General features: G+C 40.2%; 1 protein-coding gene across 12 annotated transcripts in view; it reads left to right on the forward strand.

The window, feature by feature from the left end:
- foxp2 (forkhead box P2) overlaps positions 1 to 17514 on the forward strand; it is a 120538-nt gene that overhangs the window by 90985 nt on the left and 12039 nt on the right. For 10 of the 12 annotated variants that reach the window (XM_038303898.1, XM_038303899.1, XM_038303905.1 and 7 more), the window contains 5 exons: positions 1360 to 1549; positions 2358 to 2652; positions 4025 to 4129; positions 13098 to 13185; positions 14594 to 14677. In XM_038303898.1, coding sequence (XP_038159826.1) covers positions 1360 to 1549; positions 2358 to 2652; positions 4025 to 4129; positions 13098 to 13185; positions 14594 to 14677 — 762 coding nt within the window. The remainder of the gene's footprint in view (positions 1 to 1359; positions 1550 to 2357; positions 2653 to 4024; positions 4130 to 13097; positions 13186 to 14593; positions 14678 to 17514) is intronic. The other 2 variants (XM_038303904.1, XM_038303906.1) reach the window with 1 other exon arrangement.

The following is a 17514-nucleotide window of genomic DNA, read 5'->3' on the forward strand; positions in this document are numbered from 1 at the left end:
GCAGGGGCCTTGCCGTCAAATATGGAATAGAAATTGCTCCTTTATTTCTCTTGAGGCATCTTGGAAGGTTGCAAGGTGAGGGAGCAAACTGTCTCTCTCTATCAGTCCATTATGCAGCCTGTTTTCCAGTGAGTGCATCTCAAGTTTTGCCACTCCTATACACTATTCAGCCAGGCATCTGAATATTCCACAATTGCAAACTCACAAGTATATGTGCATTCACCTTATTTGACAAAGAGAGCAGTAGTGAGAGAAACTACTAGGCCTCTAGTGACTCTGCAGGAGCTGCAGTAATGTCAGATTGGCTAATTTCTTGACACAACATGCATGCTATCCAAATAGCATTTATGGAAGAATGGCAGAAAGATAGCAACTGTTAAAAGAAAACTATAGTATAATATATTCTTTTTTGCTGCCTCTTTCACAAGCTATCTATCAGACACAGGCAGATGTGTTCTGATCAGCTGGCACCAAAATTGATCTTCTTGGTGTATGTACAATGTTAATGGAGGACAGTTAACGCTGCAGGTAGCCCTTAATTCTCCATTCCCACTGTGAAATATGGTGGTGGCAACATTATGTTTTCAATATGTTTCTATTAGAGTTTCAGTTTTGATTTCTTTGAGAAAATATTTGATTCCCAGGCACCTTTCTTTTAGTACCTTTCTTTTCTGCACCCATTTTTTTTTATTTGGTCCTTCACTAGAAATAAAAGATTTTGTGCTTTAACGGGACAGTGTTGAAAATGTTTGTTTGGGTTTGAATATTTTTGCTAACAGATTTCCAGTTTGACATTTTCAATCTTGTTGTATTGGTTGTTTAGCTCATCAATAAATAGTCTAGTAAGGTGAGTGGAGTGGGAAGGGAGGTGGGGTGAGGAGCTACCTGTGTGTTTGGGTCTTTGCATTCAAATGCACATGGAGTCATAAACCTCTCACTCTGTCTGCTCCCTCCGGTCAAATAAGCTGTAACAGAGCTTCAAGAAAGACGAGACAATTAACTATCAGGGATGGTGGGGGAAGGATTATACCAGAGGCTTAGTATCATACACAATCAGAAACATACCCTGACAGTCTCACTTCTGTTAGGAGATAGCAGCATTTTGGTACAGCCCGAAAATCAGGAGGGAAGACTCAATGCGAGCAGACAGAGAGCTAGAACCTGCAGTGGAAGAAGCAAGGAGGGGAAGCTAAGGTCACTGAAAAGGCGAGGGAGATTTCTCCGAATGCTCACACACATCACAGACGGCGAGCCAACATCTTCTGCTCTCTCAGCTGTTAATTCCACTGTAATTTTCTCTCCCTCCTCTTCTCCATGCTCCCCTCTTGCTCCTCGTCCTCTTCCTCCTCCTCTCTATAGCAACAGCAGCAGCAGCAGCAGCAGCAGCAGCTGGCCGCCCAGCAGCTCGTCTTCCAGCAACAGCTCCTGCAGATGCAGCAGCTTCAGCAGCAGCAGCACCTGCTCAACATGCAGCGGCAGGGCCTGCTTTCACTGCCCGGGCCCGCTCCAGGTCAGGCCGCCCTGCCCGGACAGACCCTGCCCCCAACAGGTAAGTAGTTGTGTTGATATGGAGCACATGACTTCCTGTTATTTGTTTGCAGGTATAAGTGATATTTTCCTTTTATGTCTCTCTATCTTGTCTTAGTTTTTCTAATTGGTATGCGCATGTAATCCTATTGCGTTTTCTTTAAGTGTCTGTCTGCCTCCCTCTCATTGCTATGCTCCCCCACCGACCAATTTGTCCTGAACTCTGCACATGAATGTTTAGTTTCTTCCTTCTTGTCTTCATTGCCCTGTTTGTCTACCTCTGCCTCTCTCTCTTTGCTCTGCAAGTATTTGTGTTCGGTTTTTTTTCCATCTTTGCTTCTATCCCTCCACTCCCCCTTCCTTCAGTGCTTGTTGTTGTTGTTTACTGCCTTCATTGAGACGAATAAAAGCACAAACACAGGGGGAGAGTAGAGAACAGACTCCATTTCCTTCTCTGTTTCAAGTAAACACTCCTGTTTGTTGTTTACAACTAAAATGGCGGAGATTGAAAACAACAGACAGGGAGGTTTTTGACTAGATCAGAGAAGTAAATATTGTATAATGAGTTTCCACACTAAAATAGAAAACCTTGTTTACCTGAAGGTGGAACAGACAAGAATTCAATGTTGTTTTTATGCACCAGCGAGCCGTTTTCCAGTTAAAGTCAATGTCTGACTTAGCAAAGAATTTAAGTATGTAGTGAATAGACTGATTGAAGCCTTTTAGCTGCAAATTCAACATTATATGACTGTTTAAAATATTTTAAGGTTTTAAAACACAGTTTAGGTAGCCCTGGAATATAACATCTACCTTCTCATTGATGTCTACAGGTGGTTTAAGCCCAGCGGAGCTCCAGCAGCTATGGAAAGATGTGACCGGAGGTGGTGGTGGTGGTCACACCATGGAGGACAATGGCATCAAACACAACAGCAGTGGCGGCATTGGTGGCGCCAACACTGGGACCGGAGTGGTCAGCAGCGGGTTAGACCTCTCCACCAACAACTCCACTTCAACTACCTCCTCCAACCCTGCCAAAGCATCGCCGCCCATCTCGCATCAGTCCCTCACCAATGGACAGTCGCCCATCCTCAACCACAGACGAGAGCGGGAAAGAGAGCGCGAGAGGTAGAGAAAACACCATGAGGCAGCCATTTAGAGATTACACCACACGCCGCTTGATGTTGTCGAAAACAACAATGTTTTGTTTATTTATTCAATAGATTATTTGTAACTTAGTGATATTCAAGCAAAAAAAACAAGAGCTAAAACAACATTGTGCTCCCATGGGAGCCTGTAAACAAACTTAGCTTGCACACTTATCAAACGCAGGGTGTAGAAGCCATACAGGCAGGCACACTTACACTTGCAACAAACCTCTTTGGCAGACAAGACAAGGTAACCCGCTTGTACGTTAAGTATTTAGTGCTTTGTCTCTTTTTTTTTTCCTCTTTTGAAAATTACCTTCCTTGCTTGCTTGTCATGTAAACAGAATATGTGATGCCTTGAGTGGCGTTTCTAGGATGTTTATTCTTGTGATGGCGTCTTTTATAAATGCACCAAGCAACGAAACACTGGCTGTTCACATATCTGCCTATCCGGGCCATGCATTATTCAAAGGCTTTTCTTGGGCGATATTATAATAAGGACTAAGGATAGAGATGTGTGCGTGTGTGTCTGTGTTTAGAGACTTGCAATAGAGGTGGAAGTGCTGTGTAATTGGTTTAAAGTAGATGCTATCTCTGCAGTCCCACTAAAAGTAGGCTTGGAGAGAAAAAAAAAAGACATAGAAGAAGAGAGGGAAACTAAATGAGAAGACAAGGAAGAAAAGAAAACATCTGTTTGTGTCCCCGAGGGGTGTGTGGTGCCTCGCAATGATCGAACAAGGAGTATTGTCAGGAGCTCTGCTTACTAACACGCTGCGGATCGATGTGGGGGAAGCCCCTCTGTAAAAACGCTGTGTGAGATCTGCCAAGGCTTCGACCACACACATCCTCAGGCATAACCTATCCACATACCCTCACACACATTTCCATGAGCACACTTACACACCAGTGCCAAGCCTAAAGGTTAAACTGTCATCTTTAATAGGATGTGCTGTCTAGGCAGGGTCGTAACTTATTTGGGTGCCATTTGAAAACGCCAGAACACCCTTGTCCTCAAAGAACATAAGTTACACACTGTATTAATCTCCTGATGAGAATTATATGGCTGTCTGGATTTTTAATGTTTACTTGAAAGCCAGTGCCTATTCCTCTCAGATAATGGATTTACAACATGGAGTTGTGGCTGCAGTTCCGACTCATTCTGGATTTTCATGAGAGGTTATTTACACATTAGTCACAACTGTCAGATGTCCCTTGTTCCCAAACTTTTAATTTCTATATTTCTGTTTTCTTTGCCCTACCTTTTTCTCCTTCTTGGATAATAAATATCCAGGCAAACAATGTGACTTCTTATGTCCATTTTGAATCTTCTCTTCTGTTTGATCCTCCTCCAGCTCACTTCATGAAGAAGGCGGACGAACCCACCCTCTATACGGTCATGGTGTGTGCAAGTGGCCTGGCTGTGAGAACATGTGTGAGGACTTTGGACAGTTTCTGAAGTAAGAACATTTTCTCATGTGATGTGGTGTTGTTTCCATGAGCTCTCATATCTCTCAATTGCAGTGCTTAGCAGCAGTTGGCATTCATATACATTACCTCACTACCACATGACAGAAAAAAAACCTTTATATATTTGATTGGATTTCATTTTGTAGTAGCACGTAACATGCTCTGTTTTGGTAAGACCATCATTGAATGTTACCAAAACTGAACCATTTGAAGTATAGTAGTGGCAGCATCATGCTGTGGGGATTATTTATTTTTTTTCTTCAGCAGGGTTGTGTTGTGTTAGCTGGTGTGAGTTGAAACGAGAACAAACTAAAACTCACTGGAGGCATTTTAGAGATGTGTAGGCATTTTGGAACTAGAAAAAGATAGGGTTTTATTTATTTACATATTTATTTCTGTTAAAGTCCTTGCCCTGTTCAGCCAAGCTTAAATGATGACTCAAGTTTACTTTTGAGTAAAAGTTGTCTATTGAATTACATGTAAGGTAATGGTAGATATTACGGCGAAAAGCTTGACAAATACAAGACAAACACATATTTCCTGTGGAAACCTCTTCCTAAAAGTTAGAGGCTCCATATACACCTAAGGTCTATGCTGGCAGGTCTTTTTTATACTAGGGGCCACATAAAATCATCAAGGGCCTGACTTTAGACACCCCTGATCAGTCCCAATGAAATGCTTCAAATGTCCTGGTTGTATTGTGACAAAATAACAAAAAAGGTTTAGAGTTCTTGAGTTCCTGAGTTCTTTCCCAACCCTGTTCATGTTGCCATGTTTTATTTTTAGTAAGACACATCAAAGCAATCCCTTTTGTCCCTCCTTTCTTGGTGGCCTTACTCGGAAACCCTTCCTGTCTTTTTACAGGGCACATTCTGACCTCTAGACAGCTAGTTGACAGGGTTCTGCTCCTGCAAAGCATGACTCAAACCAACTCTGATCCATAACAAATTTCCTCCGCAGCGTGGAGGGACCTGATAGGTTTGTGAAAAAGCGTCAAAAGCTAATGGCAACTCGCACGGCCACACACTTGCCTCCACAACAAAGGGCCCCCATTCACTGTTGTCATGGTGCAGGCGCCGGAGCAAATGAACTCTTCATGCTCCATCAACAATTTAGTTAATTAGCTCATTTGTAATTGGCCGGCTTTGTTGCCAGGATGTTAGTGGGGGGACATCAAAGGAAGAAGGTGTTTGCAGCGCTGCCGATTACAGGTTATCACATTGCCACTCACCGAGAGCCGCTCTCCCTCCCTGTATCCCTGACTCGTCGCTCTCACACAGAGAAGAAAAGAAAGGGAAAGCTTTAATTTGAATATTCTAATTAGATTTGTAATTAACTGTGAAATAACGATCTGGTGAGTGTTTTTCATGGGCTGTAAATGTCCATGTGAATTCTCATAAACTCCCCAAATCAGGACAATGTATCCACTTATTTTCCCAGTCATGCAATTCTCTGCAGTATTGAGTGTAATAAAGTGCAGAAAGCTAGGAGACGTACTCATAGAAAAAAAAAAGAAAAAAGTAGAATGTAGGATTTGGGTCAAGCATTTACTAATTCTACAGCATCTTGTGAATTACAGCTCGGAGGAGTATCTGTGGATTGATATTATTCCAATAAACAGTGTTTTCAAGTCTTTTCAAAGAGACTTCGAGGCAGTAGATTAGGCCTCGTTTTCACACGCTGTCAAGGCAAATAAAGTTTAAAGGGCTGTAATTGACTGCATTGTTTTTGAACAAAATGGGCATGAATAGATATTATAGCTGCTGTGTAAGAAGTGTTTGGTTATATTCTCTGGGATATGTGTGTTATAAATGTCAGAACCGGTAGCTGTTTTTTTTTTTTTTTTTTTGCATTTAGTGACGTTAAAGACACTGTTTGATCTTATGTGACAGAATTAGACTACAACAAGGTACTAGGTAGTTGTAGGGTGGCATTGAATTTATGCATTTGTAAAGATTTCACAGACAAATATTTAGAACTGCAGATCTGGGAAGTTTTATTGTGTTCAAATGGATTTCTACAAACTAGTGCTGCTGCTGGTTGCTGCACCAGTTTTTATTTTGTTTCGTATTTGGCTTTGTTTTTCTTGGTGGAAAGAATCCTTTACCACATGTCAACCAAAGCATAATGCTTCCACCACCATGTTTCAGATGCAATGATTTCCACTGCAGAGTTTGGCAGAAATGTTACATTTTTGTGCCACATCGGAGGAGAACTCCTTCAACCTCAAATTTCTCAATGCAACCCGCAGAGTTGGTTTTCTTGCTACTTTCCTTCAGAGAATTGCTCTCTTCTTACAAGGTTTCCATAAATACCACATTTGTGGAGTATGCTTCTAGTAGCTGTTCTGTTTTCAAATTCTCCCACCTGAGTCAGAATTACCTTCTCCTTCCCTGACTTGTTAATTAAGGAGAACATCCTTGCGTTGGTAGACTTAATGTTGCTTTTCTTGGATTTTATTTAGAGGTAACATAGGATGAATACCTTATATATTTGTTTTTCATTAACCTCAACGGGCTGCAATAAATGACACACATCAAAACCTGAACAAAATCAAATATTTTTTATGGTTAGAATCTGATAAAATGTTAAATGATATCTATATAATGAAAGTGGTAAAAGTTATTTAGAATGTGATGCACAGTTCAAGACTACACATCCTGTAGTTCTGGTAGAACGGTTTGCCTTGAAGCTTTGGGGAAAGATGTACCTGTGATTCTGCAAGACAGTGAAGGATTAGCAGGTTTTCTGATATCATATCCAATCATCTAAGCGCACTCACTAAATAGAAAGCTTCACTCTATCTTTTGGCAATGTATGCTCTGTTCACACGCAAACACACGCTAGTCTGTGTGCTTTAAGGATACCCTGTGTAGGTAGCTTAGTTGGTCACTTTATCCATGACTAGAGATGCACAGTGTAAAAGATGCATGTTTTTGCTGGATACAGTAAGCTGATAAGCTTCAATGAAACAACACATGCTTGTGAAGTCAAACCAGAGGAGCCAGGAAGACAAGCGGAGAGAAAACACTGATTTCAAAGTAAAAACAGGTGAGCAGATCGACAGACAGTTTTGTAAGAATATTTTGCAGAACATTGCCTGTTACAGAATCGCAACACTTGGCTGAGTCGCATACACAAACCATGCTATAACCCAGCGAGCGCAAGAAAACAGAAGGCAACAAAGAAGGCAGGCTTGTCATTAGAACAAAGATGGCGGCTCGGTGCCATGCCTTGGAGCAGTCATTGTAGATGTCAGAGGGAGTCCTTTTATGTTTCCAGAGATGCCATTTGACACACACACACACACACTGATCTGCACGCACACACACACACAGGCACAGTTTAAACGGGGGTTACATAAAGCGGATGTCAGATTTAGATGACAGCTAAGACGTTGGTACTTTAGTGGAAGGTGCGGGGGGGTTCGTTTGTTGGGAAGGGGTTGGGGACAGACCCAAGTTGTCGCTCGCTGCAGGAGCTCAGCTCAGCAGCAGTGACACCTTTAGTCATCTATTGTTTTGTTGCATGAAGAAACTTGTCAAGATCAGTATTTAACGGCTCCACGGTGCACTTTAAAGTGTCTCACCTGCAAAAGGTAGCCGCGAGGTAGCATGGCACCCCGAATTAGCTCTGTGAAGTTCAAAATGAAATAATATCCATGGGAATGTTTCTTGAGCGACTGGGTTTTTTTTTGGTTTGTGGTTCTATTTGTGTTAATATACGACAAAGAGGGCTGAGACACATGAAGGCGTTAAGGCTATGTGCAAGACTTGTGTTTGTGAGCAGCCTTTGGTAAAAATAAAAGGACACAAATGGAGTTGAAAAGATCAGCATAATAAATGTGAAACTGATCGAAAAGGATACATGGTGTTCTGATGTTACCTTAAAAATAACATTCGGTCCAGCCTCAAATTCTTTGTGGTTTTTAGCTACGTCCATCTTATTTTTCAGAGTTATACAGGAAAGAAATGTTTATTACATTGATTGAGGCCTCAATGGAATGAATCTTGGCAAAATTAATTGTTTCCTAGAGTTTAAAGGTCACATATTATCCAATGAAATAGCTATGACCATTTGAACCTAATAGCAATTGTATTATCACATGAGCTACCAATGATATCGTCATTGTATACATTTTTCTAATAGCATCTATCTCTAGTTCTGTGATACGATTTGATAAAATACAAGACAATAAAATTATACATCACTGTATTTGAAAGGGAAAGTTCTTTCCTTAAAAGAAGGAAAAATCACCTCCCACCACTCTCCAATGTTCTGTCACCGTTCTGCTCTCCTTATTAGTGGCACTGAGGCAGGCTCTGTGTTAAAATGGCAAGCTCAGCCACTAACCTGAACGCTGGTGTCTGTAACCCGCTACTAATTAAACCCACAAGGCTGTAACCAAATGTCTCTGTCTTTATATAATGTACACATATGCACATTGTCGAGACAGGCATTTACTTAAGCAGGTCCCCAGCCCTTCATGGTGAAGCCATGCTCCACCCTACGAGGACCTTTAAAAGACAGGGCACCATCGCCAAATGGTGACAGTGTCCACAAAAGACACTGTGTGTAAACAGGCAGTGTTTTAATGCATTCATTAAAAAGTATGCTACTGAATTGCTTTTAGTGTGTCATGTACGCACAGTTAGGGGCAGAGTTTTCTCTGATGGGCCTTCATAGCCCCTGATAATACACACAGACAATTAGCAGAAGTGTACACTGTATATACGCTGGCTTGAGTAGATTTATTATTGGGCCCTAGGTGGACGTTGATGGCCTATACATATTCATGTTTGTAGCTACGGGGTAAAACCCTTCGAGATCTTTAAGACAAGCTGCATGTTCTAATATTGCAGGAAGTCTTACTTGGGGTTTAACAACAAAGGTTGTGGCCACATCTTCCAGTCTACATCATATTTCCCAATTGCCCATCATCCACAAAAAAAAATGTGTTTAAAAAAAGAAAAAAAAACCGTTTTAAAAAAAAAAAAAAAAGCTGAGTGCTTTCCTATTTCAGCCTGTTTTATATTTGCCATGACCCAGATGACTGCGAATTTACACAGGCATGTTTTTTTTTTTTTTCGTGTTTTTTTTCCTTTACCTATTAATTTATAGCTCATGTGAATCAATATTCTGTTTATTTAAGAGTATTTGAGTCAGGAGGGCTGAATATAAATGCAAACAACACTATTCCAAGTCTTTTTTTTTTTGTTTTTTTACTGTCATCTTATGGTGTTTGATGTTTTTTTTACGACTTTTTTTCCTCTAAGAAAGGCACATTTTAAAATGATTTATTTAAGGTTATCAGAGTGAAAGTTTATTCTACATTCTTTACTGAAATTAAAGGGTGTCTGTCTAATCTACGTATCTTTTTACTGTCATAGTGAACATTTTTTTCTTGTTAATTGAAAGCAATCAGGAAAAGTTTTACCCAAAGTCACCAGAGTCATGCTGGCTGAGAGTAAATGTACATCACACTTTTTTGAAAGCTATATATCATTTTCATCCCACTATAAAATCACACCTGATGTGTTGTTACACATAAAAAAAAACGTAAATAGATTGAACATTTAGTTGAAAAACTGGGGATTAAGATTATATTTGCTGTTTAGACAGGTTAGAAACATAAAACAGTCTCTTTACTCCTCATTTCACTACCTAGGATTTTCTTTTGTCATTTTTTTATATGTTCTGGGTGCCAGCCCACCCCCTTCTCCTCCATTTCTGTCTTTGTTTGGCATTATTAATGCTCAGCAGAACATGCACCATTTGAATATTTTATAAATGCACGTAGTAATCTTCCTGTAATCGCCTTGCTAACTGGCCAGCAGTGAAATTGAATGTATGAAGCTCTAACTGTCTGCAGGACCGCCGTGAGGCCTCACACACAAACACATGCACGCTTAACTCAACGTAGCTGCTTGTCGATGAGACGTGGGCTCGATAAAGATTTTGCACATCTTTTCCTTTTTTTTGCTCTTGTTTTGTAATGAGGTATCTTCAGGGACAGCGAGCAGCCATCTCTGTGCTTTTGAAGCAGCTGTAATTCATGACACACACCATACATCAAGTGCATAAGATAGCATTATGGGCAGTGAAATGAAAAGGGTATTTGCAACATTAGTTCCCTCATCCTGCGAGGGACGTGATTAAATGATTAATGAAATGCCCCCCTTTTTTTTTGCATGCGTGTTCTGAAACAGCAATTAGGCACAGGGCTGTGGAAATCAACCAGCGCTGTCCCTCATGCATTTCTCTCCCCACCTCTCCCTGTTTTTCTTCTTTTTTTTATACTACCTCATTCTTGATTTATAATAAAACCTTTCAGAGCATTAGACCTGAAATGGCTTGGAAAGCAAAGGTAGGGATGAGATGAAACGCTTCAAAATGTGTTCAGTCTTAATTGAAAGGTACAGGACTATTGTGATTACGAATGTTCTGCTCAGCTTCTGATTGACAGGCCAAGAGAAAGCAGCTCAATGAGTTGTCTTGTTTTGTGCTTTGCAGATAAACAGGACGCGAATAGGGGGCGTGCAGTGAAAAATATGTGGTGGAAGTGTGTGTTGGTGATAATGTAAGCAAGTGTGTGTTCTCAGATAAAGTGAAAGCCACAGAGGAAGAGATTTTGTACTGTCTCTAATGCACTGGAGGCTGTGCTGTAAATGATCATTGAAGGGTCTGCAAGCTAACCTATAATTACTGCAGATAAAGTGGCAGCTCTGGCATTTCATAAGCATGTCTCCTCAAAGCTTTCTTTGTGAGTTTGTCTCCAATGATCATTTAGATAGAGGCTCATTACCCAGCATCACAACACTTTAGGAACCCTTTTTCAACCACATATTTGTGCTACTGCGTATGTGTGTCTGGAATAAAGGTCTATCTTAATGGTTGAGCTTTTTGTGTCCTACAGATGAAATCCAATCGAGACAAAAACCTTCATTGACTGTTATGGCTGTCTGGCTGCCCTTTTTCTTTCTAATGAGGCGAACATACCAGATATACTTAATATGTCTGTGGCAAGATAATGCACCTTCAAGTTAAGAGCCACCTTTGTGTGTCAAATGTTGCTGGTGTTAAATTGTGTGTATTGTTTTCAATAAATTAGGGAGACAAAGCCATTCTGCTGGGCCCGCACGTTTTATTCTTAGAAGAAAGCAGCGCTCAGGGTGGCGCTGACACCTCCTCCACCACCACCATCATCTAAACTGGCGCAGAACTATTGTCATGTTAAAGATGGTGCCTCACACCCTCATGTTCCTGCTAATTACTTTATTTCAGATGGGAACAATGGTTTCTAACTGGGATCTCATAGATAGTTGTCTGTGTATAGAAATTATCATAAAAACAAAAGTTGATACTGTAATTACTATCCATCACAATTTTCATCAAGGTAAACCAAGTCATGTAAGTTTTAACTCATGGTGCTTTCTAAAGCCGTTTTTCCACTGAAAAATACAGGTTTAAATGTGTTTTTTAAACATGGATCGACCCGCTAACAGTTTTCATTTGGTTCCCTTCCCACTGGCAAAACAAATGTGGGGTCTAACTTATAGCTGGCAAGCTGCATGGCCTCTGTCCCCCCATGGCTATGTGAAACCATCATGCTGAGTGAGCCCAGGTGATGTCACCATTGTTAAATCAGAAGTGGCTGGCGCGTTGTGTTGACGTTGGTACGTTGCATTCAGTTGCGTCACGTAACGGCTCTGGTGTTCCCACAGCATGCCGATCAGAGCCGAGACAATTTTACGCGGGACGTTTGCCGAGTTGTTTGACCCAGGTAGATACGGATCAGAGAGCTGTTCCCACTACCACTAAAAGCCAATTGTTCCCGGGTTTAAACAGGTTTTTCGGTAACACACAACTTTAACACACAAAATTAAAATAATCCAGAAAACAGTAACTGCAGAGGAGTAGTATATACACCAAACAGTGAATAAATGAATGGATAGAGTAATCAAGTAATTGGGAGCAGGTGTGAACAGGAATAGCTAGAAGGGAGCTAAAGTGAAAGGTGAGGGTCTCTTGGGGGCGACAGAGAGTAACCAGGGAATACAACATGGCTTAAGTATAACTTAAAAAGAACCTAAATAAATGCTAAAGAGGAATTAAACTGATGACTGGAAAATACAGAATAACCAAAGGAAAAACTAGAGGATAAGGAAAGGGCTGGAGATAACTTAAAATAACTATGATGCTATGGGAAACAAAACCTTAAGATAACTGTAACAATGAATGGCAAAATAAAACGAAGGCAAAGGCTAAAGGATTCTGAATAGAAAATAACTGAAAAAACATCAAAAAGAAACTAGGATGTAATTAAAAAATATATACTACATTGTCACAGCAAACACAGACCAACATAAGTCAACGCCTAACAAAAAACACAAAGTTAATGGTACCAAAAACCCTGAGCAGCAGATCATTGCATTATTATTATTATCAACATACAGTCTAACAAGGTTTAAAGCAATCTCAGCATTACTCTGTGAATGCCTTAGTGAATTTGTGAATAAAACAGCATTTTGAAGACTAGAGGACACATCAGACAGGTAAGGGGTAAAATTGCAGGGCAGCTTTGAAGCAATATTGGGATGCATAACAATATCCCTCTAAATCAAGTGTGATGAAAAAGTGAGAGTATTCATCACTTTAAATACACCATCTCAACGGTGAAGCTTGGTGGTGAAAGCAGTGTGCTATGGGGATACCTTTCTACAGCAGCAGTAGGGAAGATGGCGCTAAATGGACACTACTGAAAGAAAAGCTGCTCTAGGCTCAAAGAGATTTGACCAGCCAGGAGTTTGCCTTCCAACAGATCAGTGATCCCATAGCTACAATTAATTAATTTAGATTAAACCATAATTATGCATCAAAATAATACAATAATGAAATTTGTCTCTTTAAAAGTAATATCACTGTGAGATTAACATATGTATCTATTTGTCCTTCCAGGCACCTAAACAGTGAACACGCTCTCGATGACAGAAGCACAGCCCAGTGTAGAGTCCAGATGCAAGTCGTACAGCAGCTTGAAATACAAGTAAGTTTCTTTTTTAAGCAGAAAAGTGCCAAGACTACATCACAGCAAATAGTGTTTTCACCACTAGAATTTTTAGTCATGGCTTCAGCAGTCAAAAGTTTATTTAGTAAAACTTGCACAGGTAGGAGAAAGACCACATTGTGTTTTTTTTTTATACTTCCAGACAAGCAGGACCTGCTGAATTCAACAAAGCCGCTAAACAAAGGAATCCTCAGGCCTTACAACGAAAGCCATTATGGCTGTTTTAATTGAATTAAGCTCATGCTTTATTTTCTCCTCTGCTTCCGTTTTTTTTCCCTCCTTTTTCTTTCCAATTAATAGCAAGCACATCTCTCCCAGTCTGCTGTGTTAATTAACTGCACTTTGCACCTGAAGAAAGCTCAAAAGGAGGGAACTATTTTCAGTAGGTGGAGCGTGACCTTATTAAGAAGTCATGTTGGATAGATAATGAGAGCGCTGATTGAGTGACATTATTACTCAGCACTGCAGATGAGCGGCGCTCTGGCTTTTGAAACAAATAAAGAAGGAGGCGAACAAATGTTTTGGGACCCCTGGTAAAAATGTCCAATCAAAAAAAAAAAAAAAAAAAGGCCCAATAAAATCACTTTTTACTGCTGTACTAGAATCTTACACAAAAAAGAATTGAAGAAGAATTCCCTTTCATTTTTATTTGAATATTCTGATTCAATGTAAAACTTTGAATCCCAAATGTGCTTCAAGATCTTCAAAAATTTAATTGAGCACTTTGATTTCTGAATTTATATTTAATCAGAACTCTTAGAGGTTCTGAAGGAAATAACTTAGAATAACAGAAACAATGTACATTTCAGTTTCAAATATCTTTGTAAAATTCTACTGTCCCAATATGATTGCTTCTTGTTCTTTCTACACTCCCCTCTTTTCCTCCTTTTCCTTCAGTCCTGAGCTCCATCATCTCAGTTTCTTTCCAACACAAGACCCATCACTTGTAATGAGGCCCAGCTCTGTGTATGTCAGTGTTATTAAGGGGCGGTAGGGTTTCAGCCTTTCTCAAGGTCCAGTCCCTGTCACTCCACCTGAATTAGATTGATGATGAGCACCGGCTGGGGCCACTAACTGGACCAGGGAGGCGGGGCTGCCTGGCACCCCGTTTGGGAGACCCCTTCACCTCTCAGCAGCTGCTAGATGCACTGCATCCCCCTAACAGTGTCCACAGGACTTTGAGCAGACACTCAGGACCACCTAATTTATGGCCCAACCAGCTTGTTACTGTCAAAGCCTTCACTGACCTAAATTCGGATATTGACAAAAACATGAAAATGCTATTTGTTTTGCCTGACCTGTCTCTGTTCATCCTTTCCTTCCTCCGTCTTTCCTTTCCTCTTTAATCCACGCTAATGCACTCTCTCTTCTCCTTCTCTCTTAACAGCTTTCTAAAGAACGCGAGCGTCTTCAGGCAATGATGACCCACTTGCACATGCGGCCCTCAGAGCCAAAGTCATCTCCCAAACCAGTGAGTGCATATTGCTCTGCCTCCCGTAAACACGCTCGCCTCCGATGGCAGAAAATGAACAGTTTAAGCGTGCGACAGAAGATGAAAGGGAGGCGAATGGGATTTGTAATACACAGTTACATGTGCTCCTTATCACTTATTGTGGATTGTGAGAGGACAATAGAGTTTGGAAGTGTATTAGATGGCGGAGCGACGGAGTCCTCGGCTAAAACGGTGGGGGTCATTTCTTTGTGATAGCTATAATAGGCCAAAACAACCTGTTGGCTGCTGGTGATTGTTTGGCTCTGTGGCCGTAGAAGCGCTCAGAAGTGGAATGAGAGGGGAGAAGATGTGTCATTTTGACAACAAACAGCAGAAAATAACAGCTCAGTGGTAAAGACTGTGAGATGTTGACACGAAGCTAAAATTGACCACAGAGAAAATAAGAAAAAATGATTGCGGTCTGAATTTTGTTCTCTCTCTAAACTGATCGCTTATGAAAGGAACTCCTCTAGTGATATTTGAATTTCATATCCCAATTATGCATTTTGGAAAACATTACACCCCCCTCTTTGTAATTTAATGAAATTTTGAAATATTAGACATCAAAACATTGTTAACGAGGTTTTTTTCTGCTGCTTAGTAAGTGCCTTGTTTCAAAAGAATCATTTTCCCAATCACCTCTCATCATAGAAAGTAGATAATCACAAGATAGGATAATTATTCCATAATTCCACAAGAAATCAAACTCTCTTCATTATTCCCAGTCTCTCTCTATGTAGGCCCTATTTTACATCTTTAAAACTACAGCAGCTTGCCTCCATCTCATCAAATAAAGAATTTCCAGCCTATAATCCATGCCTGAATATGAATGAATGATGCTAATGAAGTATTGCATTACATAAAGCTCACATGAAAGAGCAGCTAATTGCATTTGATGGTGGGGGGTAATTCAGACAGAATTCCTAAACGAACAGTTAAGTCATTAGGATTTTTTTTTTCTCCTAAGACCTCCATAACTTTTTAAAATCTGACAAGATAAAGATTTGTTTTGGTGGGATTTGGGTAAGTTGGAAAAGATACCAGAAGCTTTTGCATAATATAAATGATCATGTGTCAATAGATAGAAATGTAGTGTATTCATATGGATTTCAGTGTACTTTAATTGGATATCATGATGCAGAGGCACTTATTTGGTAGTATAAATGGGAAGAAGAAGAAAAAGGTTTTAAAAAATGAGATAAGGAAAGCATTAATCAGAGAAGCAGCTGGGAAATTCATGGTTACTTTGGAGGAGCTGCATATATCCACAGCTAAGGGGTAAAATCTGTCTGAGAGGACAGTTGTATAAAATCCTTTATCAGTTTAGTTCCACTTCAAATGTGCTGCTTGTGTTATGCTACTTTAGCTGTAGTTATAAAAAACACAGTCTAAATTATCTTAGCCCATCTCTGTAGGAGCTCATTATCGCTGCGTCAGTGCATAATCATCTTCTGTAAGTCCCTTCATAGCTAGAGTCCCTCTAACTTGACATTTTATCATATTTATCAACACGAGAACGAATTACCACCAATGTCTTCCCCCTCTGCTTTGTCCATCCATCTCCAAACTCCTTTGGCTCCCACACTGCTTTCCATCTTTCAAGTCGCCTTCGATTCAGAAATCTTACTGTGAATGCATTCCACTCCTAGGCTCACAATTAAGGCAATTTAGTTTGAATATGTAACAACGTCATTACCATTCCAGCTAAATTAGCGCAGGGACTAAAGGTCACTTAGGAATTTTCCAGTCGGTTAGAGCCTCTCACATGAGATTTGGGAAGCAAATGCAGGAGTGGTGGAAAATCTGGACGATTAATGTGAGCAGCGCTGGCACACTTTGGGTTGGACGAGACTTTGATTCACCGAAAAATGTGTTTATGTCTTGACTGACCGTGGCTGTCCATCCAGGTTTTCTTTTTGTGTGGAGGAACTCTGACTTTCTAAACTTCTCTCTACCCTAAAAGTCACTTTGAATTTGCGGTTTTAAACTCTCTAAGTTGTTGACTTTAAGTTCCATCAGTTAAAGTGTTGGTGTGCCAGTAAATTTAAAATGCCATACTACCAAGCACTGCATTTAATAAAATTAGACTCTTCATGTGCAAATCCTTTTGCATCAGTATTTTATGACTTCAGAGTTTGTGGGTTTATTCTGACCAAGAGGTAATTCTCTAAATCCTCACATCAAAGCAGTCCGGAAATTTGCTGTTTGCCAGTAAAGACGTTGAAACTTTGCCATAGAGAAGTACTTTTTTTTTATTCATTCATTAACGTATTCTTATATTGACCTTAAATTTTTAACGCTATTGTATTATCAAATTAGGGTCTTATCTCAAAATCCATCCTGTAACCAAACAAAAGGAAACAGTCTGGCAGATAAGAGACTAGAAGACTCTTAATACATGACTTCCATCTAAACAGTTGTATGTTCGCTCCGGATCATTAAGATAATTGTTCTTCTGAAAGGTCAAGATTCACCTTAGCTTGGGTTTAACAACTTTCTCTGCAAAGCACAATATGTGCATGAAGACCAAACATTTATATGCCGGTTTCATCTGATTGAGGCATTCTTCAATGCCTTTAGCCACACTAATACTGGGATTGAATTACATGTTGGTTTTAAGCATGAAAAATGCTTGAATACTTTTGTAAGGCAAGGATTTTTGAAGTCAGCTGTGCTTCTCAGGATGCACTTATGTGCCAAGACTGTTCAGCTATGCAAACATATATCTGTCAATATCAGTAAGCTTATATCCATAATTGGACCAGAGTCAGATTAACCATTTTGGCACAGTCACAACACCAGTGAGAGTTTTAGGG

The sequence above is a fragment of the Cyprinodon tularosa genome, unplaced genomic scaffold (assembly GCF_016077235.1).
Source record: "Cyprinodon tularosa strain WSP-4 unplaced genomic scaffold, ASM1607723v1 ctg520, whole genome shotgun sequence".
In the NCBI taxonomy this organism is placed as follows: Eukaryota; Metazoa; Chordata; class Actinopteri; order Cyprinodontiformes; family Cyprinodontidae; genus Cyprinodon; species Cyprinodon tularosa.